The sequence below is a fragment of the Diachasma alloeum genome, unplaced genomic scaffold (assembly GCF_001412515.2).
Source record: "Diachasma alloeum isolate Michigan unplaced genomic scaffold, Dall2.0 Dall_scaffold_00269, whole genome shotgun sequence".
Lineage (NCBI taxonomy): Eukaryota > Metazoa > Arthropoda > Insecta > Hymenoptera > Braconidae > Diachasma > Diachasma alloeum.
In genome coordinates, this window is record NW_021680408.1 from 2,035,187 (window position 1) to 2,061,726 (window position 26,540).

General features: G+C 34.3%; 5 protein-coding genes across 5 annotated transcripts; 1 reads left to right on the forward strand and 4 right to left on the reverse strand.

Annotated features, from left to right (window-relative positions):
- Positions 1 to 382: 382 nt before the first annotated feature.
- On the reverse strand, positions 383 to 4,660 carry LOC107037727 (60S ribosomal protein L13a). Its single transcript, XM_015256435.1, has 6 exons — positions 4,575 to 4,660; positions 3,934 to 4,064; positions 2,285 to 2,394; positions 1,953 to 2,098; positions 782 to 904; positions 383 to 502 (listed from the first exon to the last, which is right to left on the reverse strand). The coding sequence occupies exons 1-6, from the start codon at positions 4,593 to 4,595 to the stop codon at positions 419 to 421; spliced, it is 615 nt and encodes a 204-aa protein (XP_015111921.1). The 5' UTR covers positions 4,596 to 4,660; the 3' UTR covers positions 383 to 418.
- Positions 4,661 to 4,963: 303 nt separating this feature from the next.
- Positions 4,964 to 6,812, forward strand: LOC107037678 (probable U3 small nucleolar RNA-associated protein 11). Its single transcript, XM_015256338.1, has 2 exons — positions 4,964 to 5,070; positions 5,962 to 6,812. Exon 2 carries the CDS (start codon positions 5,971 to 5,973, stop codon positions 6,730 to 6,732), a length of 762 nt encoding a protein of 253 aa, XP_015111824.1. The 5' UTR covers positions 4,964 to 5,070; positions 5,962 to 5,970; the 3' UTR covers positions 6,733 to 6,812.
- Positions 6,813 to 9,040: 2,228 nt separating this feature from the next.
- Positions 9,041 to 12,299, reverse strand: LOC107037640 (mucin-1-like). The gene is made up of 3 exons (XM_015256285.1): positions 12,050 to 12,299; positions 10,757 to 10,843; positions 9,041 to 9,810 (listed from the first exon to the last, which is right to left on the reverse strand). The coding sequence occupies exons 1-3, from the start codon at positions 12,297 to 12,299 to the stop codon at positions 9,041 to 9,043; spliced, it is 1,107 nt and encodes a 368-aa protein (XP_015111771.1).
- A 2,982-nt stretch (positions 12,300 to 15,281) lies between these two features.
- Positions 15,282 to 19,285, reverse strand: LOC107037641. Its single transcript, XM_015256287.1, has 2 exons — positions 18,770 to 19,285; positions 15,282 to 15,476 (listed from the first exon to the last, which is right to left on the reverse strand). Exons 1-2 carry the CDS (start codon positions 19,283 to 19,285, stop codon positions 15,282 to 15,284), a joined length of 711 nt encoding a protein of 236 aa, XP_015111773.1.
- A 2,298-nt stretch (positions 19,286 to 21,583) lies between these two features.
- On the reverse strand, positions 21,584 to 25,169 carry LOC107037642. Its single transcript, XM_015256288.1, has 3 exons — positions 25,082 to 25,169; positions 23,125 to 23,412; positions 21,584 to 21,933 (listed from the first exon to the last, which is right to left on the reverse strand). The coding sequence occupies exons 1-3, from the start codon at positions 25,167 to 25,169 to the stop codon at positions 21,584 to 21,586; spliced, it is 726 nt and encodes a 241-aa protein (XP_015111774.1).
- Positions 25,170 to 26,540: the final 1,371 nt, after the last annotated feature.

Genomic DNA, 26,540 nt, shown 5'->3' on the forward strand with positions numbered 1-26,540 from the left:
AGTCTAAATTATCCCAACGTTTCGACTCCCAGGGAAGTCCTCTTCAGAGATTTCTTTATTCTCCTAAATCGATTGAAAAAATTGTTTCACACAAAAAAAAATTACACCTGCTGATCGTTAAAAATACGCATGCTGGTATAGACTAATTAGAATCGAAGTCAATCTTCCCTGGAAGTCGAAACGTTGGGACAATTTGGACTTTGAGAAATTTCAACGTCAATTCCAACTACCCTAAAATTGTTGAGGACCGTTCAGGCCATCTTTTGAACATCAACAATCATGACATACATGAACGGTCATAAAAATATTGCTGAAACCCATTTATTTGATTTTCGTGTGATGTTTCAATAAATTTGGAAGAGATTGAATAAAAATATCAAAATTTTTTTTATAAGGCTTTATTATCTTCATGACATCCTTAATTGTATCCAAAACTGTTGATGATAGCAGTGTAGGGTGCAGCGCTCTTGGCGACCTTCTGTCCAGCCTCCTTCGTGAGTTTCTGTAATGAAAAAAATTAATGCATTAAATCAACGAATTTTTCGTTCATTTTCGAGTGATAATTGTCACTAGTAAATTTTTCTCAGCAGATAAAATCATCATCACATGTGATTCAGGCGCAAATTACCATAAGACATCATTGAAAATTCTCAAAATAAAAAAATACAAATGCACTAAAGAAAATCTCGATTTTTTTTTTTTGAAAAATTGAAAGTGAAATTCGTATAATTCGTTTTATAACCACTGCAATGAATTTTGAATTGGGAAAATCATTTGTTACCTTGAGCTTGTCTCTCTTCTGTACTTCGAGGATAGATTTGACTCTCCTCTTGTTCTCCAGGGTGCGAACCACCGCCTTGTACTTCCATCCAACTTCGTGGGACAGACGACCCACGTGACAGTACTGCAAATGTAAGTGAATTCATTAGCTGCCTGATTGACGAGGTCAAATTGTGAAAATGATTGAAGAGAATTTGATCATCATTTTACTCAGCTGAAATTGTCATCTTTTATGAACTTTCATTCATCCTCAGACGCAAATTACCATTGCCATCATTGTAAATACATTTTCTTCAATCAATTTTGCTTCGGAATGGAAGCGTTGCAATAGTTACAATTCAAGTTTTTGATTTTTTGTGTTGTATCATCCTGTTCATATGTATGTGTGTATGCATGTATGGGACAAAGTATTTTTTCCAATTGCTCGCTAATGAATCGATGGAGTTTAATCACTTTTTTTTCAAATGTAGGTATTATGGAGCTTTATCTATGACTTTAATTGAAATTCAAATCATACAATAATCTCTAGAATTTTAAATGTTTTCACAAATCGATTGTCCCATAATGACAAAAAAAATGTTCTCAATTCATTGAATGATGGCTTAAAAAACAATTTCGATGTTGTTTTCATTTATAAAATAATTTTTAAAAATGTTGTATTTTGAGATATCTTTGGATATCATGATTCAAATTAATTCAATTATAGTCTAAAATATTTGTTACAATGCCACCCTGTCGAAGTTAGAAAATCATAACGATAGCTATATCCGTTGGTTTGACTTTTATGATGATTTTTGCAAATTTCGAATTATTCTAAAATTTCCCTGAATGTGAATTCATTCAATTATGCATAAAATAAGTTTGTCAATATCTTTTTCTCGAAATTTCAAGATTATATAGATAGCATCATCCTTTCATTTGATTTATACAAGAATTTTCACAAGAAATGTAAGACAATTGATTAGAGAAGAAATATAATTCAATTGATCAAAATAACATAAAACGATAACTGCCATACGATAGAAGATCATTATATGTAAAATGACCATTGGAAAGTATATCGTTAATTTAAATAACTATTCTCTATGGAGACAAAAGCAATTCCCCACTTGTTTCGTTGAATTCAGTGTAAAAAATGCAATTTCTTCGTTACGTTTTTAATTGATTTTTACCTTTCTGCCTGGCTTGAGGCACATGACCCTCATGGCGCCAGGAACAACGAGACGTTTTCTGCGATCATAGGGGGGTGGGCAGCCCTCGTAGCATTTCAAACGTCTAAGAGCCTGTTTTCCCCTCTCAGTCTTGTGTGGAATCATTCCTGAAAAAAAAGAGAATTCATCAATTCTACGAATAAAACGAGAAATAGACGTGATTGGGGGGTAAATAATCTCAGAACGTAAGATTTTTCATTTGACATCAAATAATGTAGGTAAGATTTTCGATCATCATGGAAGAATAACAAATGTTCGAATATCAAAGAGTATCGAAGGAGATGAGACATTACCTCTTACTGTCTTCCAGAAAATTTTGCTGGGAGCTCGGAAGTGGAAGGGTCCACGTGCTGGATTTACGTTGCATCTCTTACGAAGGAAAGACATGAACTTCAATTTATTCCTGAAAATTGGGGGAAGAACGCAGAACGATTAGGTTTATTCTTAATAAATGCAATGAAGTTGGTGAGATTACATGAGGATTCATTTTGCAATCGTGTTTCATGTTACATTCAAATAATGTAGGTAAGATTATTTATAATCATGTTGAGGAGTTCATTTATTAAATGGGTAGTTTAACGTCGACACAACAGTTTCACGATAGAATGATCTATGAAGTACAATAGGGGCTTTTTTTTAACATTTGGGGTTTTGCACCAAAACAAGTACCAAACGAATTACATATTGTGAAATGTGAATTTCACTTTTAATAATTTAAACTTGGGAATGTTCGATTTGTTGTGGAATTCAATTTTAAAAAATCGTTATTTTTCATAATTAAACATCTCGATTCGCATACGATAATTTAGACATTTACGAGATTGAATTGCACAAGGAGTAATTGGAATGGCACATTACAATTCTGTAGAATTCAATATGGGCATCATGTAATTAGAATGTGGAATTTACAATTTTTGTAGATAGTTTCAATGCAAAACATGACATGCGTCATGAAATAAAGGAAAGCTACAATATAAAATAAAAGAGACCTATTGTTCATCAAGAAAAGTCTGCGTCGATGTTGAATGCGACGGAATTAAAGGATTATGTCCCGATTTGACGTAAGTCGTTGAGTGTAGTGAGGAAAAATAAATTTAAAATGCCCAAAAAAAATTATTCATCATTGATAATTCCTTAGGACATGAATTCTAACACTCACTGAGAAAAAAAATGATTTTTGCTAAATATTCATTTGCTTGAGAGAAGCATTTGTTTTTTCAAAATTGTGTTTCTCCAATCGCGTCATTCCGAAGCGAGCCTGATTCGGTTTCAATTATGACAATCATATTGTTCTAGAGAATGACTATGATGCACATGACCTTGGAGGAACTCCTCCAATGATTATTCAGTTTTCCTAAATTTCTTATTTTCTAGAGGAAAGAATCTCGATTAATCTCTTAATGTTTATAATTATTGAGGGAGTTTACTCAAGGTCATAACTCATGGTCATCTTTTAGAGCAATGTAATTCTCGTAATTGAAATCTGATGAAAATTGCCTGGGAATGAGTCGACAGAAGAACTACCGTATTGAAAAAATAAATACTTCTCTGAAGTAAATGAATATTTGGCAAAAATATTTGTTTTCTCAGTGTTGACGAGAGTATAAACTACTCCATCAAATTCAATCAATTATTTTCTTAAATCATCAAATTCTCTCTAAAATAATGTTCCTATTAGGCATCAAAATTTTCATTTTTTTTTCTAATTTTTTATATGTCTTCGACATTTCAATCTTCTCTCTAATCTCGAAAAATTCATTTTCTCATAAGACTCATTTTTGCACTTCTAAATTAATTATTATCAATAATACTAGACTGCCAATTGAGCATGAACTCAATCAGAATGTTTTTATTCGTATCACCTTCCGTTCAGAATTTATTTTCAGATCTTCATCTTCAAAATTTAAGTTATGTTTATACTACTTTAAGAAAGTTGAATTACCTGAAGAAATTGCCGGAGATGTTCAATTGCTCGCATCGTACAACGACGACTCGGTTTCCCTGGAGGATGGTCTTAGCTGTGATAGCCGCCAAGCGGCCCAACAAATGGCCACGACCATCGATCAAAATTGGCTGGAATGAAATAATAATGAGTATGCATCCACAATCCTCTTAACTAGTCGCCAAAATAGAAAAAAACACATAAATGAATGTATGAAAGGATGAAAGAAAATTGAAAGACATTTTGTGTGAATTTCATTCATGAATGGATGCGTTCCTAACCAAAATTCCCTGAGAAAACTTTCCCACAAATTTCTGAATTTTTGAACCGCAGAAAACAATTCAACGATCCTGATAAATGTACCACAAGACAATAAAAGATAGAAATAGTTAAAATGACTGCAAATGGCAAGAATTCCTGGATAAAAACATTTCTAAATGATTTCAGCTTTCATCGGGACACGTGTATGGCAGCGATCAACAGCACAACTCAAAACTGAGAATTTTCTTGATTAAATATCAACATCCCCCTCTCAAATTATTTCAAAACGTCGATAAATAATTAGTGATTCATCGGTGGCAGTTTATTACCCGGAATTCCGATGAAAAATTGGTAAAAACGTGAAAACATTTGTTACAAACCTTTTCACTAAAGCCCGTCATTTTGTCACCCGACCGGAAAAGAAATCCACAGAGGAGGAGGTGCGCAGTGTTGCTGAAATCCGGAAGCCGCCATGACACTGGGCAGTGCAGCCACGAGGAGACAAAAACCCCAAAATTCCCCGGAAAAATTCAAAACTCAGACATTTGAAACATAGTATATTTCGATACGAGTGCGTAAAAAGGTTTATGTCATAGGGCCCGATATACCGCGATTGTAACCTCGCTTTGCTCGGTTAGATCGCGGTTTCCGGGCCCAATGACATAAAATATCATGACACGGCGATAAAGTATTATCTTACGACCAATCGCTCTTCCATTTGCATCGACTGTTGGTAAGTTAGTTTATTATTATGAACTCGTCGCGTGGCCTTCCGTGTGTTCGTATAACCTCAGTGCAGAAGCAGTATCATTCATTGTCAATTAATTGTTATTAAACTTCTTATAAATACCCGATCAAACCAGAGTAAACCAAGAGGTATCCGATGTAAACATCTCTAAATCCCAAATTAATTAAAGCATTAAAGAATGTTCATATAATCAACCTGATCATCAATGTGAAACACGAACAGAAATACCAATTATTCTATCAATCTCACAATAGTTTCAATAATTTAATTAAAAAGCCGTAAGAATAAACAACTAAATTGCATGAGAAAAATTTGACAAAATTCGTAACTAATTAGTATCATCCAAATTACATTTTGCAAAATATTATTTTTTTTCAATATTTTCCTGATCTCAACAATCGAACTTGCTTACAAAACATTCGATAATTTTTCTATAAGGTGTCAAAAATTTTTTCGATTTTTTTCCTATTGTAATGTACAAAAATTAAAATTTACTGATTTAATTCGATTAAAAAAACTTAAACTTTTGATCAAATGTTTCAATAGGATGCGAAAATTTCGTAATCATTATCTCAGAAACAATGGTGGGGCAATGAAATTTGGCAGAAATGCTATCTATATATAGTAGTTCGAAATGCAACATTGAATGATTTTTTTCGTACAAAAAAATCCAGTGTGGTTGAGTTGACATGGAATGACCCAAGTATGAATAATAAGACGCCCTAAAAAAAATTAATAGAAACCCCTAGCGAGTTCGCTAGACAATTCTATTTGATTTCTCTTAAACTTTCTATTAGTTTTTGTCCAATTCTATAAACAAATATTTCAATAGAAAAATCGAAATCTATTGACTTGTTCTATCGAATATATTCCACTGAATATTTCAATAGAATGGGCCAAAAATTAATAGAAAGTTGAATAGAAATCCTCTAGAATTGTCTAGCGAATTCGCAAGGTTTTTCTGTTAAATTTTTTCATGCGTGAAACAAATAAAATAATGAATATATCATCATCGTCAGATAAAAAAGATGTCATCCTGGAAGAAAGCCGCAAAATCAGTCCAAAAAACCCACCGCGAGCGTCACCAGCCCGAGTCCCGCCAGCACCTGGGTCTCCTGGAGAAGAAAAAAGACTACAAGCTCCGTGCCAACGATTACCACGAGAAACAATCGACACTAAAGCTCTTGCGAAAGCGTGCACTCAACAAGAATCCCGATGAGTTCCACTTCCACATGATAAACTCAAAAATCAAGGATGGAGTGCACAGGGAGAAAGACAAACCGGACGAGCACACCCCAGAGCAGATAAAACTTATGGAAACTCAAGATCTAAAATACATAGCGTACAAACGTCATCTAGAGAGTGTTAAAATAAATAAATTGCAGAGCCAGCTGCACATGCTGGACGCTGTCAACGAGACTAAAAATAAGCACATTTTCTTCGTCGATGGTGGAGAAGAAGCCAGGAACTTTGATCTCGCCAAAAGGCTCGACACGCATCCTGACTTGATCGATCGCAAGATAAACAGACCGAGATTGTCGAAACTCCAGGACATGAAGCTCCCTGATGTCGATGATAAGGTGCTCGCCAAGATTGAGCAGCAGAAGCACATGGCGTACGTGGAACTGAGGAAGAGGGTTGATCGTGAACGAGAGTTGATGGTCGTTCAGCAGAAGCTCGAGGTTCGTAGGGCCCTGAAGAACAAGGGGGTGGAGAAGCCCAAGGTTGTGAGGCAAGGCACCAAGGAGGCTGCACCCATTTATAAGTGGAAATTGCAACGCAGTCGATGATTATCTAAGTTTAATAAAGGGGATTATAACAATTTTCAGGAAAAATAACAGATTTTTTATTGTTTCTTCATTCTTTGACATTCAAAAAAATTAAAACTGTAATTTCAAAATCGGAACCGGATTTTTTGGCGTCTTATGTCATCAATAACAAAACTTGAATGTCTTCTGAAAAAAAAACATTTTCATATTTTAGTGAAAAGAATTATTGTTATTGCAAATGATCATTTTTTCTGCTTTCCATGTTTTGTTATTTTCGTCGTTAATTATTATCGCCACAGGTATATTTACACACTTATGTATTTTCTCACGGACTCAATCGTTTAAAAGTTTCAACAAACTATTGCATTAATTTACCATTCGATTGAAATAGTCTGTGGATTAGGGGAACTAGCGAACGGGCGCATCGCGCCCGTCGCCAGATTAATTTATGCTATTTTATTTTATTTTATTTCCATTTCTGTCTTCACAATTGAATTAGCGGAGGTTGGGGTAAAACTGACACTTTTGACTTTTTTTAAAATGTTAATGAGGGGTTGAAATGTTGATAAAATTTAATAATTTTTCTTCAATACAAAGAATAATTCTTTCCCTTTGTGACGAGCCTAAACTAAGCTCAATTGATTGATTTGTTTCTGAGTTATGAATAATTTAAAAAAAATCTCAAGTGTCTAATTTTATCCATTTTTATTCCTATTATATGTATTTTTCCTTCATTTACAAGTTACAACATTGCATGAAGAGGAATTATGTTAAAGATCAATCAAAAGTGTTTTTTTTTTGTGATCAAAAGAAACACAAAACAAAAGTCATTCGAAATTTCATTCGGGTAATAGAAAAATCTCTCCATGTTTCCTGAAAAATTTTTTAATCAATTTTTCCCTCCATATGGTAAAAGGATATCAGTACTCCTCATTCCTGTGGTCGGATACGAATTATTATTATGAAAAGGAAATGAAAACAGAATCAGAAAGGGGTAATCGGCTAGAAAATATTTATTTTTCTTTTATATCGGCGGGAACTTCGAATCACTTTTTCTCTTCAAGTATTGAGAGATATCAATATTTCAGCGAGAAGAAATCCATAAAATGCAAACAAAAGTGGGCGGAAAGAATTATAAAGTTTAATTTTTCAACGTCTCCGGAGAGTTTTAAAATCGAGTTTCTTTCGAATAATGAAAGAATACCCATAAATTCGATTCTTGTCGATCCTTGTCTTTTGATAGAATGAATAGAATTACCTGAATGACAATGGATTGCAAAAATCACGAATGGAAGACTGAAAATTTTTAAAAAGGAATGTCAACTAGAAAATGGCAAAAAATTGTTTTTCTTTATTTGTGTCGGTGAAAACTTGGAATCACAGTTTTTTCTTCGAATATGGGTGGGTATATGAATATTTTATAATGTTATGATCTAATTTTAATGAGAAGAAACGAAGAAACTGTAAAAAAACGTAGGCGGAAAGAAATAAAAAAAAAACTTTTCAGTGTCTCTGGAAAGTTTTAAAATTGATACATTTTTTTCAATAATGGAAGAATACCCATAAATTTGACTTCTATTCTTGTCTTTTGATAGAATGAATAGAATAAACGACGGAAATTGAGAATTGGAAACTAAAAATTTTATCGCATTATTATTATGTAAGAATAATAATAGTTTATAATGGGTCGATTTTTCTGTTTTCCAGATATTTTTATTTTCATCTTTACCGAGTATTTTCGCAGGTATATTTATACGCTCATGTATCAACCAACTATTGCATTAATTTCCCATTATACTGAAACACTCTCTGGATTACTGATATTAACGATGAGTTGTCAATGAATCGTTCTAATTCAAAACAAAACTATCGAAACCAATCGATACTTATTACGTGAGGGACGCAAATATTAACAGTTCGACAGAACAACAATAACGATAATCCATTCAAGACTTGCGAATTTCGTCGATTATTTTCCCCAATATCCCAGTTCATCCTTTAAAAGCTCCAAAGGATATGACACAAGATTCCTCAACTAATATAAAAAGTTTTTTCGGAAATATTTTATTTAATAAAATGTTTAATTATGGTTTCATTATCCGCGTTTAACCCCGCCACTTTACCTTGTTTGATTCTTCTTATAAAACTTTTATTTTTTATTTCAATCATCGATAAAAAAAGAAGTTACGAGAAACGAGTATTGAGGAACGAATACTTCCTCATATTATAACGACTACTGTCTGGATATAAAAGTAACGAGATTGCACATCTTTACCATAAAGTAACGCACCGCTTTAAGATCTGTAACCCCGTTATAATCATCTCAATTTTACGAATTTACTGAAGTGAAATTATGTCCAAAACTGGCTGCATAAGCTGGTGGAAGACGACTGGGGAAGTATTTTGTACGATCTTTGGCTCCATATGATTTCAACCACGATTGCCCTATATTCGGCGCAGTGAGAGCTCCTGAAACTGCGATGGAAGTGTCATCAGGCATTTCTTCAGCTCCTGTTGATTCTGGCATCTCTGAAAATGCTTCCTCTTCAGGTGGTCCTCCAGTAGCTCCTCCAGGTGGTCCTCCAGGGGCCCCTGCAGGTCCCCCTCCAGGTGGTCCTCTAGGTGAACGTCCAGATTGTCCTCCAGGGGCCCCTGCAGGTGCCCCTCCAGATTGTCCTCCAGGTACCCCTCCAGGGGCCCCTGCAGGTTGTCCTCCAGGTGCCCCTCCAGGTTGTCCTCCAGGTGACCCTCCTTGTGCAGGACGACCAGGCGTTGTACCTGGGGATGATGTGGTTGAGCCTTGAGGACTCATTATCATTTGGTTCATCGGACCCATCGGACCCATCGAACCCATTGAACTCATAGAACCCATCATACTCGGCATTCCATTCATCGGTGATGTTCCATTAGCCATTGGCAGCTCTGTCGAAATGCTCACGCATGTGTAATTGATCCTCCACTCCTGATCCTTTGTCGTTATTTGGAATCGCGGGCAGACGGTTAGCGATCGTGGGAATGCGTTCAACTCGATGAGGTTGAGGCAGACTCCGGAGAATAAACTTCCGGGTATCAGGGTGCAGATTTTGAGGGGTCTGTAATCTGATTTTTAATTTTGTTATTTATGAAGGTACGATATCGTCTTAGAAAAAACTAGCAAATTCGGTAGAAATTTCCTAGTGGGTTTCCATTGAAGTTTCTGTTACACTGTTAAAAAATTTCGTCTCAATTTTCCGTGCCAAATATCGGAAATTTTAGGAAATCTTGTCATTGAAAAATTGAATATTCCATTGATTTTCTGTTCAAATGATCTGGAAATCAATAAAATACTTGATTTTTCAGTTCAATTATTCTGTGAAAATTGAAAAAAATTCGGGGAACAATTGAAAATTCATGTCTTTTTGTTTCTGAATATTCATGTTCTACTGAAAATTCAATCACGCTGTGAAATTTTGATCTCACTTCCACTGAAAACTCATGAATTTCCGTGAATTCTACTTAGAACATGAACTTTCATAACCATTTTTTTTCCTAAATCCGAGTCAATGTCACTCTCATGAGATTTACTATAATATCTTCCATGAAATTGCAAAAAGTTGTAACAGTGTAGTTCAAGAGTGATTCTATTGAAAAATTCTTCCGCTTATCTGCGTATTTTTTTCACTGGAATTTCTATATAACATAATTTATTCAGTAATTTTCCAAGTTTTTTTGTTTGATTTTTTAAATGAAAGTGAAAGAAAAATAGGGTGGATAAAAGTTGGAGAATTCAAGTTTAGGAATTCCTATAGAAAATATCTCAACAGGAAAAGTTGTCCGGAAAGATGAAATGTTAGACATTTTTTCTATAAAATAGTTTCTACATCGAAAAAAAAAACGCACAGCAAAGCTTCGAAATTCTTCAATAAAATAAACCGGCTAAAATCAAATAGAAGTACAATAAACAATAAAAATCCAATAGAATTTTTTAACAAATTTGTTAGGTTTCGCTATGAAATTTTTTCATCCATGGATGATTGGAATAGGAGGAAAATGAAAATATACTCACTTGTTACAGTCATCGATCTCACAGTATTCGAATCCAGCGAGATATCAATGTTTAGGCCATTCCGTTGATACATTAAATTAGCACAAACTAATTGGTAAAAAATAAGATGAAGTTCTCATTCAAATAATTTCGTTCATGACATGGAATTTTGAGAATAGATCATATTTAAATTCTATGGATTCCTAAAAATATTATGAATAGAAAAATGACAAAAAATGTTTTAGATTTTTGATGAGTGATTTTTTGGGTGACTCTAGCTAGTGTCAAGAACCTTTAAAAATTATTTAAAAACTTATGGTTTGTATCTGGGCCTTATGACCCTTATATTCTTCTATTTTTCATCATTTTTTCCTTCCTTTCTAGTGTCTATCTTTTCCCAATTATTCTATTTTTTATCGTTTTTTTTTTCAAAAACTTGGTCACTCGCTTCTAGTGAGGGAGTTTTTGGAATTTTCAAAAATTTCAATAGATTTCTAGAAACTTTACAGTCTTTTGAAGTTGAAAAAAATCCGGGGCTGTTATTTTTTCATTGAATACATGTATCAAAAAATTTAAAAGAAAAACCTAGTGAATTCGTTAGACAATTCTATTGGATTTCTATGGAACTTTCTATTAGTTTTTGGCCGATTCTATTAAAATGTTCAATAATAAAATATTCTATAGCAAAAGTCAATAGAATTCGCTTTTTCTATACAACTTATTCTATTGAGAGATTTTCTACAGAATTTCTTCTACTCAAAGTTTCCAAGTTTTTCATCAAGACAATACAAAAAACTGAGAAAATTTGAAGCGAGGAAATTCTATAGAAAGTCTCTTAACAGAACAAGTTGTATAGAAAAATCGAATTCTCTGGTACATTTCCATAGAATCGGTCAAAAAATAATAGAAAGTTCAATAGAAATCCAATAGAATTGTCTAGCGGTTTTCTGACGCTCATGAAGGTCACTTTTTCTCATTCCCCTATTCACACATTCCTCATAACATATGGATAACAAACGGTGAAAATTATGGAGAAATATTGCTCAGATGTCTTATGATAATTAACTGAAAATCAGTTGTTTTAATTTATTAATTAATAAATATAGCAATATTTCGTACGTTTGTGAATAAAAAATGAATTATTCAGATCTCAAACTTGAGATTAGAAAATTGAAAAAAATCATGCAAGTTCCTTATTTCTAAAATCTGCGAAAAACTTGGCTATAAAAATTCTACAATACCATTAATGCGTCCAAACTTCTACTATTCCATTACTAAAATGATTTCAAATGACGAAAAATGAAGTGAACTCACGTCTTCTTTGCGCTCTGATGAGCAGAAGTGTGACATCCTCACAGCAGCTGCAAGATTGCTGCGTAGGACAATTACAAGGTCTCTCGTTGATGGCATTGGATTTGTAGAAAAGGAACATCTTCTGCCTTCCCCCCAGTCGCCGAGGATTAATATGCCTACTACCCTCGTTAGCCCTTTCCCTTAATCCCAGAGTAATGCAGAGATTCACCAACAAGAGGATGATGAATCTTATCGATGAAGTAATGTACATTCTCTCGAGAAAGGTCAATCCACTGCAGAGATGTTCACAATAACTAACGTCTAGATAATGTTCGACGAAATGTCACTGACCGACTGACTCGGTGTTACGTTTTTTTCGCGGAATAACCATGTGAAATACAGGAAATACAGATAATAAAACGTAATTCAGGGAGAGTGGATGCAATTATTCTGCTCGTTTTGTTCGCAGAATCAGCGGACAATCGAGATCCCAGTGAAAGTCGAACACGTTTCATTTTAATTTGCGAATACATTTAATGATATTTACATGGCATTAATAAATAATGGTTGATATTAAACTAGAACATTGATGCGGGGAAAAAGAGAAATGAAGAATTGTGAGAAACATTGAGTAAACAAGCGGGAAATTGCTTTTGTATTGTATATGAGGTATTCCATGCCAAATGAGTCAACGGCTGACCCTCACCCTCGATTCACCACGATTGGGGGACTTGAAAAACTATCTCTCAAATTTTTTAAGATTTTTTTCACAGCCTAGTTCGGAGATTTTTTTTTCCAAATTGTTCGTTTTTTTACAATAACTCGAGTTCTATTCATCCGATTTCAATTGATTAGTGATCAAAATTTTCCATTTTTCACCACCTATAAGAATGTTTTTTGTCCAAATTTTTTCCAATCTCTAGATGCTCGAAATAACGAATTTTCGAGAAAAAAAAGTTGAAAAACTTTAATTTGGCTAATTACGTCACGGTTGATTGTTTTAATTTTTTTTTCAGTAATTCCTATAAATATTAAAAATTGCTAAATATTGTACACTATCCTGTAGAATGTTAGACATTGTACATGATCTTAGACCCTCTATCATTGATGCCATCGATAAATTTTTCAAAGATTGTGAACTCAAAATCTAAGGAATCAATACAGTCCAGACATTAATTCTATATATTATCAATTTATAGCTGATAAACTTTGTTAATAAGTTTCAAATGCTTAATAAAAAAAAATAAAAAAATTCCTATAGTCAAAACAAAAATTTTGATCCGTCATACATGTTGGGTTTCGTCTTAGGTCTATTTTATTTTTAATTTTTTTATTCTCAAAATTCCGCGAATTCGGTCAAAATACCCCAAAATGTCATTGGTTGACTTTGATTATAAACAGTATGAAGTAAATTAAAATATATACCTACATATTATATATTTTTTCGATACATGATTAAAGTCGTTTTAAGGTGTTTTCACCAAACTTTCGCAATTTTAAAAAGAAAAAATTAAAAAAAAATAGATTCTGGATGGAACCCAACATGTATGATGGCTTGGAATTTTCGTTTTCATTATAAGAATTATTGAAAAAAAAAATTAAAATAATCGACCGTGACGTAATTGACAAAATTCAAGTTTTTCTATTTTTTTTTTCGAAAATTCGTTATTTCGAGCATCTAAAGATTGGAAAAATTTTTAACAAAAACATTCTAATACAAGATGAAAAATGCAAAATTTTGCTCCCTAATAAATCGAAATCGGATGAGTAGAACTCGAGTTATTGTAAAAAAACGGAACAATTTGAAAAAAATCATATTTCCGAACTGGGCTGTCAAAAACATCTGAAAAAATTTGAGAGATAGTTTTTCAAGCCTCCTAATCGTAGAAAAAATCGCTATCAATTTTCAAGAGGGTGAGGGTTAGCCGTTGACTCACTTGGCATGGAATACCTCATATAGTATAGTTATTTTTGCTAATAAATTATCAATTTGCTTCCGAGTACATATTTTGCACATCATTTACTTCGATCATGTATAATTCAGTAGCGAAGTGGTAAAACGGTTTAAGTCGACTTATCTCCCGGTTGAGTATTTGAAGAATATTTCCGAATCTTAGAGAAATAGCGAAATTTTCGTAATGACATTTGTTGTAGCTCTCAATCAGGTATACAAAAAAGGTTATAACAAATAGTTTTCTATCTCCCTTAGATTCCGAGATATTCATTGAAAACTGGCAAATAGTCAAGATTGACTTATACCGTTTTACCACTTCGCTACCGAATTCATTGTTTATTTCATTTTATTAAATTGAATAAGATTTCCTTTTACCTATTTTTTTTCTGCTTTTCAACTTAGTTAAGTGGTATTAACCTCATTATTCTTATTATCCCTTTTCTTCTATACAACCGATTGCCTTTTTTACAGTTCTATGTCTCCCCTCAGCCCTTCGATATAATTTTAATAGAAAAAATTTATTTACACATACTTGAATAAATTTGAAACATCGCATTTGAAAAAACCATCCAAATGCTCAATTTCAGAAAAATTCATGAAAAATTCAAAATTTTCAACAATCATCATAAAAATCAAATCAACCAATATAACTATAGTAATCATCTTTCAACTTTGACATAATGGCATTAAAACAAACATTGTAAGCTATGATTGAATTCATTTCAATCATGATATTCAATGGTGTCCCCGGAATTCTGATTTTCAAAAAATACAAAATTTTTGAAAATTTTTGAATAAATGAAAATAACGATTATTGCTATCGCCTTCATCTTCGAACTCGGTCAAAGGGACGTTCCAACAAATTTTTTCGGTCATCATTCAATCGATTCAGAACATTTTTTTAGTTATCGTGGGACAAACCATTTTCGAAAAAATTCAAAAATTAAAAAAACTAATCGATGGATTAAATTTTAATTAATGGCGATCGATAGGACTCAATAATACCTACATTTGAAAGAAAGATTCAATTCCATCCATTCATTTAAAAGAACTGAAATTTGAACGATTACAATGAAAATCGGTGGAACGATTTTATAAGTTTTTTTCAGATTTTTTTCATCGAAAATTCACAAATTTTACCGTTATTTAGTGAGAAATTACGGTCTAGAGCGGAAATTTATGCCTTCCCTCAGATTTTTGCCTCCATTTCAGATAGTAGTTGTCGAAGTAGAACTGCGCTCTTCGATTATCGAGATTGTGCTGTAATTTTTCGGCGATTTTCTTCGCCTTTTTACTAATTTAATAGTCATCATCGTCGTCGTCGTCATCATCATCGTCATCCTCTTCATCGTATTCGTCGTACTCTTCGCTGTCTGGGTCATTACCGTCGTCAGGATCTTCTGGAAGGAATTCTACTTGGCCAATACCTCCACCGTCCTCAGGTCTCACTAGAGCCACTCCATTGGCTCCGAGTCGTATGCAGTCCAGTCCCATCTAACATAAAAAATCATAAATGAATGAGGAAGGGTCGAATCACTGCGAAAGAAATTTCTACATCGAATTTAAAAAGTACAAATTTCAAAAGATTCTGTAGTGTTTTTGGAACTTCTCTGCAGTGCGAGTCAGATACTAAAACGAGCGCGCCTACTGACGGAATTAATATCTCTCTATATAATAAAAAAATAAGAGGGAAATTTCAGGGGACGCGTAATATAAGGGTCAGGAATGAGGGTCAGTGACAATGATCGGGTATAAGGGTCAGGGGCAAGGGTCAGACATAGGGGTCAGGAGCAAGGGTCAGACATAAGGGTCAAGAACAAGGGTCAGGAACAAGGGTTGTGGGGATATAAGGGTCATAAATGTCACGGGGATGTAAGGTTCATAAGGGTTATGGGGATATTAAGGGTCCCTTGGGATATTAAGGGTCAAAACAAGGGTCACGCTAAGGGTCATAAGGGTTATAAGGGTCAAAATAATGGTCACAAATAGTAACCCTTAGGGGCATAGGGTTCAAAATAAAAAAGTAGTGTTGCCTAACGCTAAAAAATTTTCAGGGTTCATGAGGGTCACAAGGGTCATGGGGTTGCTAAGGGTCATAAGGGTCATGGGGTTGCTAAGGGTAATAAGGGTTATAGGGTTGCTAAGGGTCATAAGGGTTATGGGGATATAAGGGTCATAAATGTCATGGGGATGTAAGGGTCATAAGGGTTATGTCCAATATAAATCAGTAGCGAAGCGGTAAACCGGGTTAAGTCGATTTTTACTATTGGCTAGTTTTTGACGAATATCTCGGAATCTAAAAGAGATAGAAAGATTTTTGTCATGACCTTCTTTGTAGAGCCAACAGAGCGTTATAAAAAAAGTCATGAGAAAAATTTTCCTATTTCTCTTAGATTCCGAGATATTCAGCTAAAACTGGCTAATAGTCAAAATCGACTTAACTCGATTTACCGCTTCACTACTGAAATGGAGTTTTAGAATATATATGAATGGATGGAAAATATTGAGTGGTTGTGCCTCACTGGACAGGCGTTGGATGGAGCCTGATCCCCTTCCCTTTAGGGGGTGGGGGGGAGAGAAATCCATGCAGAAACAGAAATTTTGAGTGGTTTGAGTGGATTATTCTATTTGATGGCCAATGAATATATTTCACAATAGAATTTTAACAATGAAAGTATTGAACAGACCGCCATGGTCATACCCGCATAGCCACACAGGAGGGGGGGGGGGAGCGAAGTCCCCCCCGGGGTTGGCGAGCGAAGCGAGCAGGAGGCGTAGCCCCCTCTAATAAATCTTTTGCCCATTTTTTGACCACGATTCGCGCAAAAACGGTTGAATGGATTTCAGTGCTATTTTTACTATTATAGGTGAGTATGCACCGCAGAAACTTCTAGAGCTTTCTACAAAAGTTTGGAACATTGTAGAAAATTTAGAATATTCTCGAGTTTTCGAGAATATTTTTGAGATCTTTACAAAGTTTGAAGAAATTCTCGGGTTTTGTAGAAAATTTGAGAGAATCCGTTAATAATACAGAAAATTCCAGGAAATTCTCGGGTTTTCTAAACAACTCAAAAACATTCTTCGATTTTCGGATGAAAAATTTGAGAAAATTTTCAGTTTGACAGAAAATTTGAGAAAATTCTTTGGGTTCACAGAGAAAAAACGAATCGACAAAACTCTTGAGTTTTCAATGACGTCTTGATATTCGAATAGTCTTGGTATTCAAGTTTCCCTTATTATGCCCGGGCGAAGCCCGGCCACACAAAGGCACAAATTCTAGAAAAATTACTGTGCCAGCACGGTAAAATGGGTTTGTTTTGACAAACCCGTAAAAATTACCGTGCCAGTACCGAAAAATTCGCTGTGGAGTACAAGGATATTTTGTAATACCTGCCTCAAAAGTTCACTTTTCGAAACCGTTTAGTGTGTGTAAAGTGGTTGTTTTACGCACAATGTGCGTAAAGTTCAGAGGTCGTGCGTAAAGTTTCGCTTTATGCACTCGAAATTCACTTTACGCACGACCTTGAACTTTACGCACACCGTGGACAGAAGCAACCACTTTACCCCCACTACGGTTCCGAACAGTGAACTCGGCAGGTATTACAAAAAATAGGATGTGTTACGCGTGCGTGCGAAAAAGTGGTTCTTTACGCACTCGTAACACAATATACTATTTCACGGTAAATCCGAGAAAAATTTCTGTAGCGCACGGCAGAAATTCCTGTGCTATCACGGGAATTTTTCCGGGCCCGTCCAAATGAACTTCTTTTACCGTGCTACCACAGTAATTTTTCTGGAATTTTTTCTCCGTGCACACATAGCTAGTTTCATAGAAAAACCTAGCATTCGTTAGAAAGTTCTATTGGATATCTTTGAACTTTCTAATAGTTTTTGGCTGATTCTACTGAAAAATTTTGCAGCTTATATGTGCCGTTGTTTAATAGAAATTCTCAATGGAAAATATTCTGTAGAAAAAATAAATAGAATTCGGTTTTCTCTAGAATTTATTCTATTGAAATATTTTCTATAGAATTTCCTCAGCTCAACTTTCGACAGTGTTTATTGTCGGATTTGTTCAATGACGGGAGAAGGAAAATAGAGTGGAAGAAAGTTTCACTCTATTCTATAGAAAATGGAGTTCTACAGAAAATGTCTATAGGAAGTTTAAATTCTACTAATTTTTTCAACAAAATGTCTATTGGAGATAATCTATAAAAATAATAATAAAATCAACCAAAAACTCAATAGAAATTCAATAAAACTTTCGATCCAATTCGCTACGTGTTTCCTTTCCCACCCCTTCCCAACAAATTCCATCCCACATTCCTATTTACTAAAGATGAAAGAAACGTGAAGTTGTTTTATATCGAAATATCTCGAAACTGCCTGACCGCTAATCCTTAATTCTGATTGGTCAATATGTGACACGAAGTTATTCACAAAAAAAAACACGCGGCATTTTCAAATTCTTCAGTGGTAAATTTTTTTTTTAACGTCATATATATATAATATATATATTTCACATGTATATATATCATCGGTGAAATTAATAAATTCTGTCCTTTTATTGAGACCGATTATTTTAAAAAATTGAAGATAATTAATTGAAAATGGAAAATTCTTTATAGATTCTTTTACTCTACTTCGCTATTCACTTCAATCATTAGTCGAATTCTCTTTGGTTCATTATCAATATTTATAAGGTATTCATGAGAAAATGAAATTCAATGAATTCTATTTCTTCATTTCAACAAATGAATAGATCAGCGCGCGCATAGATCTTGTACCTTGAAAAGCGTCGTATCGCTGAATTTGCCTTCCATGCTGACACAGGCATGAACATTTCTCCCTTGAAAGTAGATATTGTAGAACCTCACGCAGGCTCTGATAGCGGGTATCCTGGGAACCGGGACGCAAATAGGCCTTGGATTCTTCCCCGAGACAGCGCGTGTGTAGAGCACACGGTCGTTCATCGAGACTGTCGCTGTGAAGCTGAATTCATCAGGATCGTAGCTGACCTTGACACATGCCTTCTGGTTCCACGTGTTCAGGAGTATTCTGGAGCAGCAGGTGCACACTCCAGCGGCGCAGAAGCACGGCCCCTGTTGCTGGGCCGAGACCTGAGTCGAATCCGTCGAATTTCCACCAGGATTCGCCCTCTCCAGGAGTAATTTCAGGTCCATCAGCTGCGAGAGGTCCTTCGGGCCTTTCAACAGATTCTCTTCCACTTTTTTCTCACTTTTTCCACTTGCCACGACAAATAAATAAGCGATGATGAGCAGAGTAAACACGCTTCCCCGCATTATGACGGCGATTTTAATGCTGATGGGACTCGAAGGATCAGTTCTTTCTCCAATCAGTCTTTCTCCGATGACGCCTTAAGTCCGACTGATTCGAAACACCCACGGATATGACCCAGATTCACAAGTGAAACTCAACTTCAATTTCAGTTTAAACTATTTTCTCATCTTCAAACGACTTTCCAGCATTAATTATATTTATTCAAATATACATTAACGGTAAAATGAAAAATGTGGGAATAGATAATACGGGCTTTTATCGCTTTTCAAGAGTTTTAATGTTCAACAGTGGTGGATGTTTTTGGTGGAAAGTTTCATCAAGTGAGAGTTTTACGAAATTATAAGGAATTTCGTCGTTGGAAATTACAACATTTGATGGAAAATCAATAATTGCATTTTTTTATGAAAGTTAATAGGAGGCAGAAAAATTACGGTAAGTAGTCGAATGTTCGTATTAGGATTAAAAATTCAAGTTAATTGGGAAATTTTCATCTTCCTGTGGCTCAAAAACGAGGAATTCCATTAAATTTTCAGATAAATACAAAATTTTATGATTTTTGTCTAACAGTGTACTATTCAATACAACAAATGACAATTCTACTGAAATTTCAAGAAATTTCGACATTAGGAATTCACAATTTGCTGGAAAAATCAATAAAAACTGTGAGTTTTAGTTCAATTATTACATAAAAATTAATCGAAGTAGAAATGAATAATAATAGTGAAATTAATATTGATTTGGAATTGAATATTCATATTTTGACTAAAAATTTAAATCCAAAGGTAAATTCGAGCTAAAGGTAACTCGATTTCTCCGCTATACTATGTGTAATGCAGTGAATGAATTTCTTGATTTTTTTATGATGGGTCAGTGGATATTATAATGTTACCCATCTCCCCTATAATTGATAAGGCGCCGAAGTTTGTCAACTCTAAAAGATCGACCTAAGCCTTCTCTGGCTCACTTGTTTGGACTTAGGCTATTATTCGTTAAGAACACAATCGGGCATCTCATGTTTTTGTTTTATATATGCGTAAATTTAGTTGTTTCTATATAATAATAATATATGATATTTAAAATATTATTTATTTCCGTATAATAAGAATAAATTATTATTGTATAATAATTTGACCGTACAATTGGCTTCGGCAGTTGAGTTTTTAATAAATAAAATAACAAATAAATAATTTGGGAAACTCTCGTCTTCGTGTTGGTAAAAAAACTGCCCCATACCATAAAATTCCCCGTGAAATTTAAGATTTTATTATTTAAAAATTTAATAGAAAAACCTAGCGAATTCTCTTGGATTTCTGTTGAACGTTCTATCAATTTTTGGCTATCAATTGAAATATTCAATAGAAAATATTCTGTAGAAAGTCAATAGAATTCGATTTTTCGTTACAACTCATTCTATTGAAATATTTTCTATAAAATTTTCTCGGATCAAATTTCCGAAGTTAGTGTTTTTTACACTAATTTTCTTAGAGCAATAAAAAACTTGGAAAATTTGAAAAGAATAGAGTATTCTATTGAATTCTATTGAATTTTTTTATAGTGTGACGTGAGAGGTTTTCTACCTCCCTTAATTGAGTCGCCAGTCGACTCAAAAACTATTGCTCAACTAGCTACGGTCAGAGCTCACGCGGATTTCTCTCAAGATCTAACGTGACGTGACTAGGATAGGATTTGATTAGATATTCTTCGTATAAAACAATCGAGCACCACTGTTACATTAATAATTCACAGTATATTGAATAGATAATTGATAGGTAAAGTATAAAATCAACTGTTAAATGGGCTCGGTTTCGACGCGGATCTACTATAGATTTTTGGCTAGGAGAGGACGTCCGTCCATCTTCAACTCCTGCCGTACTCTGCCCTATTCCAGAGCTTCAAAGTCGTTGCTGACCGAAAATGCTAAATAAGTGTTCTCATGGTTTTTCTAACTAACACGGCCATATGTCCATCACTGACAATGGCTAAGACAATCAAACAGCTCCATTCTGAAAAGCTGGACTCAGGTGTCACCGTGAGACTGCTTATTGAGCATTTTGAACTTTTTCCATCTAGAAAATATTAATTGAATAAAATCGACGTGTGAATATCTCCACATGTCACAGTAGGAATACTTTCTATTGAACATTTTAATAGAATCGGCCGAAGACTACTATAGAAAATTCAATAGAAATTCATTATAATTGTCCAGCGAATTTGCTAAGTTTTTCTATTAAATTTTTACATACGTGACACCGAATTTAATTTGACGATATTAATTATCATTATCTCTATCGTTTTTAGAACTAAAGCTTAAGCGTTCCTATTTTGTCCTCCTCTTCCGGACTCAAACCGGAAGTGCTGTTACTAATTTCGAGGTCCGCGGCATTGAAATCAACTTGGTCGTAGATGTCGACGTCAGCTACGGTCGGCTCTGAGTAGAGTGTGGCGTTGGGCCTCACCCAGGAGAGCCCGTTCCCTCCGACTCGAACGCAGTCGAAATGCAGGATGAACACTGGCCATTGTGCCACCTTTGTTTCGAAGTCCATGCAGGTACTCAGGGACGAGTCCACTACACGAATGTCGAAGAGTCTGACGCAGAAGTTGACGATCGGAAGGGCGTACAGAGGCATGCAGACCGGAGGTGGATTTCTCGCTGAAGAATTGTGAAAATAATTCCAATATGAAGTCAAATCGTTGAATTACATTCGTGAACTTGAGTTCATGACACAATTTCAACACACGTGAAAAAATTTCATAGAAATACTCGAATTTCTATGAATTCGCTAGAAAATTTTATTGGTTTTCTTTTGAATTTTTATTCGTTTTTAGCCGATTCTATTGAAGAATTCTGCAGGTTTAGTGCGCGTTTTTCATAGAAAATTTTCAACAGATTGAAAAAAATCTGCAGAATTTTATCTTTCTATAGAAACTTTTATTGAGACAATTTCTATAGGAATTCCTTGACATTTTTCAAGTTTTTTCCATTTCATTTTTTTTTCACTGTTGATTAGAAAAAAAATCATACAAAAGAACTTGGGAAAATTGAGCCGAGGAATTTCTATAGAAAATATCTCAGTAGAATAAGTTGTATAGAAAAATCGAATTCTATTGATTTTTTATGCAAAGTAATTTCCATTGAACATTTCTAAAGAAAAAATGGAGATAAACTGCACAATATTTTAATAGAATCAACTGAAATCTGATAGAGAATTCTATTGGATTTCTATTGAACTTCTATTGAAAATTCTACTAATAGTTTTTAGCCGAGTCTATTGAACAATTCCGCGGTTTTACTCTGCGTTTTTTAATAGAAAATTTCCAATACAAACTATTTTATAGAAAAAATATGTAGAATTTCAGCTTTCTATATAACTTTTTCTGTTGAGATATTTGCTATAGGAATTCCCCAACATGAATTCTCGAAGTTTTTCCACACTATTTGTCTTTTATTTCCATCCAAAAAAGAAATCAAGCAAAAAAACAAAAATTCGGAGTGAGGCATTTCTATGGAAAAAAATCTCTAGAATAAATTGTATAGAAAAATTGAATTCTGTTGATTCCTTCTATAGAATATTTTCCACTAAACATTTCCATTGAAAAAAAACGCGCAAATAATCAGCCAAAAACTAGTAGAAAGTTCAATGGAAATCCAATAGAATTTTCTAGCGAATTCGCTAGCTTTTTCTGTGTAAATTTTTGTACCTGAGTACAAATCATAAAAAAATAGAATAAGGATTGAAAGAAAAATTAAGGACGAAGAAATATTGAAAATCCCGAAGAATGAATAATTAATAATAATTCTGTAATTTCCTCGGATTCCAATACAATAAAAAAAACTAATTACCGCTCAATCGATTGTTGAACATTTCCTCATCATCGATCATCAACCGAACGTCCATGGCGAATTCTTCAGGCACCATGATAAACTCCATGCAGGCTCGTCTAGTAAAATTGAAGGCCGCGAGGTTTATTCCAGCGCAACAGCCGCAGACGAGCCCCTGGCAGGAACACGGCAAGCCCCTTGACACGAATCTAACAGGATTCGTGGGGGACCTGTTAGAATCGTCGAGTTCCACCTTCAATGGGGACTTCGAATTAATGTCGAAATAAATCGAGTGTTTAATTGTGACATCTAGAAAAAAGAAGACCATTAACGATTTTTCTTCACTCTTCTGGTTTGATTCTTAACGCACGGAGAGAAATTTTTCGGAAAAATTCTAGTGCTGGTACTAGCAAAAAATAAATCCACCGGCTAGAAAAAATTCTAGTTCTGTTGAGGTAAAATTTCTAAAGAATTCTTATAAATTTCACTTAAGAACGCCAAAAATTCACGTGCTACTCAATAAAATTTTCAGTGCTGGCTCTCCGTGCGTACGAAAAAATTTAATAGAAAAATGTAATGAATTCGCTGGACAATTCTATTGGATTTCTATTGAACTTTCTATTAGTTTTTGAACGATTCTATTTAAATGTTCACTATAAAATATTCTATAGAAAAAGTCACTAGAATTCGAGTTTTCTATACAACTAGTCCACTGAAATATTTTCTATAGAATTTCCTCGCTTCAAACTTTCCAAGTTTTTTTGTTTCATGTTCTTGATAAAAAAAAGAAAAATAGAATTTTGAAAATTTAAGCCGGGGAAATTCGATAGAAAATATCTCAATAGAATAAATTGTGTAGAAAAATCGGAAGCCACGTACTTTCATTATTTCAAGTGCTATAGTCGAAAACACGACAAACAGATGATGTTCTTAGAAAATCTATCCCGAAATTTTGCCCACACACCTACACTGAGAGAAAAGAAACACGTTCTCAAACAAGTCTTGTTTGGGCCAACAAAATCGCTAGTTGAAAGTTGCCAAAAAAGAATTAGTTGGTTCTAATTTGAAAGTTTCAAACATGAATAATTGCTCTGCTTTCAATAACAACGAAATATTTGACTCAAGAGGCAGATAATTCATACGAGACGGTGTGCTTTTTCAGGATGAAAATATCTCATATAGAGCAAAATTTATCAAGAAATATTTTATCCCTAAGCTAGGAAATTGCTATCATATCATTATTATTCTTTCATTTAAGGGTTCATTTCTTGTCTGTGATTATTAGATATTAATATCCCTTGTTCCGCATAAAGCAAGCATTTTTCGGGAGCAAAATACGTATGGGAGTATCGAATAACGAAGGCGTAGTGCTGTAAATGACATTTCTTGCGTGCACAGAGAATGCATTTTTTTTTAACTACTAAATCTATTTTTGCGACAAAAATTTTTCGTCTCGGCGCACTCTCTGCATGTTTGGCACAAAAAATCCTATTTTGATAAATTTCAAAAAACTATTTTCTTGGCACAAACAAGACTTGTTTAAGAACTCTGTCGTTTTTCTCTCAGTGTACGCTGTTCACACGAAATAAAATAGAATCAATTTAGTCACTCGAAAATCAGCAAATTGTTCACACGATGCATCTGACATTTATAGAGAATTCCAGAGGAGCCAAATTTTGGTAGACAAACAGTTTATTTATCAAAAGAATTGCACAGGAGCTAATAACCGCTACTTAGCACCTATTTACACAGATTCAGATACGAATAGAAAAAAGGAATGAAAATTGAAAAAAACAGTTGATATGTCGCTTAGTTGAAAAGAGGTGCCACCGAAAAATTCTATTATTTTATTTTTCAATAGAATATTTTGTATTGCACATTTCAATAGAATCCGCCAAAAACTAACCGAAAGGTCAATAGAAATCCAATGTAATTATATTTTTCTACTAAATTTTTTTGGGCGTTGTACGCTTCTCACCGGCGGATCCTCCCTTATTTGCGCATAGACCTGCGGAAACTGAATTTGGGATGACGAAGAGGAGTGGAACCCAGAGGAAGCCACCCATTATTAGAGTGTTCGGCCTGAACAGGAGGATATTCACTTGAGAACCACTTCGTGCACTATCGAAACTCAAAATGAGATAGAAACGCACCATCGGGGATTAATCCGGTTGGATTCATCCGATATTCCTCAGTGAAAGTTGCAGTTTCTTGTTCCTGCATCTCTCTTTGACCCACATGTCCTCGATACCGTTAGCATTCGTCATTAACATCGTGAATAATGAGGAGGTTTTTTGGAGGAGAGTTTTGGTCGAATGAAGGCGTTAATTTAGTGAGAACACATTCTATTCAATCAACAGAGGTAATTCACATAATTTTTTTTCGAAATTCGTTACAATATTATTATGGCTTAAGCGGGAGAATCCCAATCAGAAATTATTATTAACTACGGAGAAGAGGTAGAAATAAATAAATAAATAACATAAATACAGGATCAGTGATCACTTCACAATCATTACAATCACACTGTTGGACATTTTTTGAAATTCGACTAACAATTGCTTCTGAATTCCCAATTTTGTGAATGTGAATTCATTTCAAGAGTTCTCGGGAGTAGAAAACAACTACTGAAATGCGGGGAAATATTTGTGCCATGAATTTCCAGCCGGAAAGGGATGGAAAAATCTGAAAGATGACTTAAAAAATTTGTTCCTCTAATAGGAACCGGATGCAGTGAGTTGAGTGTCATCTGGATAGGGTAAATAATTTTAAAAAATTGTTAAAAATGCGAGGTGGAGGCGGTGCCATCTTTGAAACCCCTACGGCATAGGGAGGGGGTATCCAAGATGGCGGCAATCGCGCCTAGCAACCACCTCAAATTTTCGAACGTTTTTAAAATTAGTCATCTTCAAATCATCTTTAACTAGTTTAATCCATTTCTTAAAAAAGGACTAAATTTTGGAAGCTATCCTTTAGATTTTTTCATCTCCTTTTGGTTGAGAATTCATGATATTTTTATGAGAGAAACATTTGATCATAGAAACATTCGTTTGCATTTCAACATTTTTCGATGATTTCAGTTGTTATATGGACTTGAAAATTCAAATTTTACTGAACATTAAATAAACTAATGAATTAATTATCAATAATCAATCAAAACTTTCATGAGTGAATTTTTTCAATTCAAGCGCGATGACCAGGGTTGCAAAAATCAGAAAGATGGCTTGAAAAATTTCTTCCTCTCATAGAAACCAGAGGCAGTGAGTTGATAGTCATCAGAATAAGATAGATAATTTTTAAAAATGGTTAAAAATGCGAGGTGGAGGTGCTGCCATCTTTGAAGCCCCCACGACAGAGAGAGGGAGTATCCAAGATGGCGGCACTCACACCTGGCAACCACCTCGAATTTTTGAACATTTAAAAAACTTATTTATCCC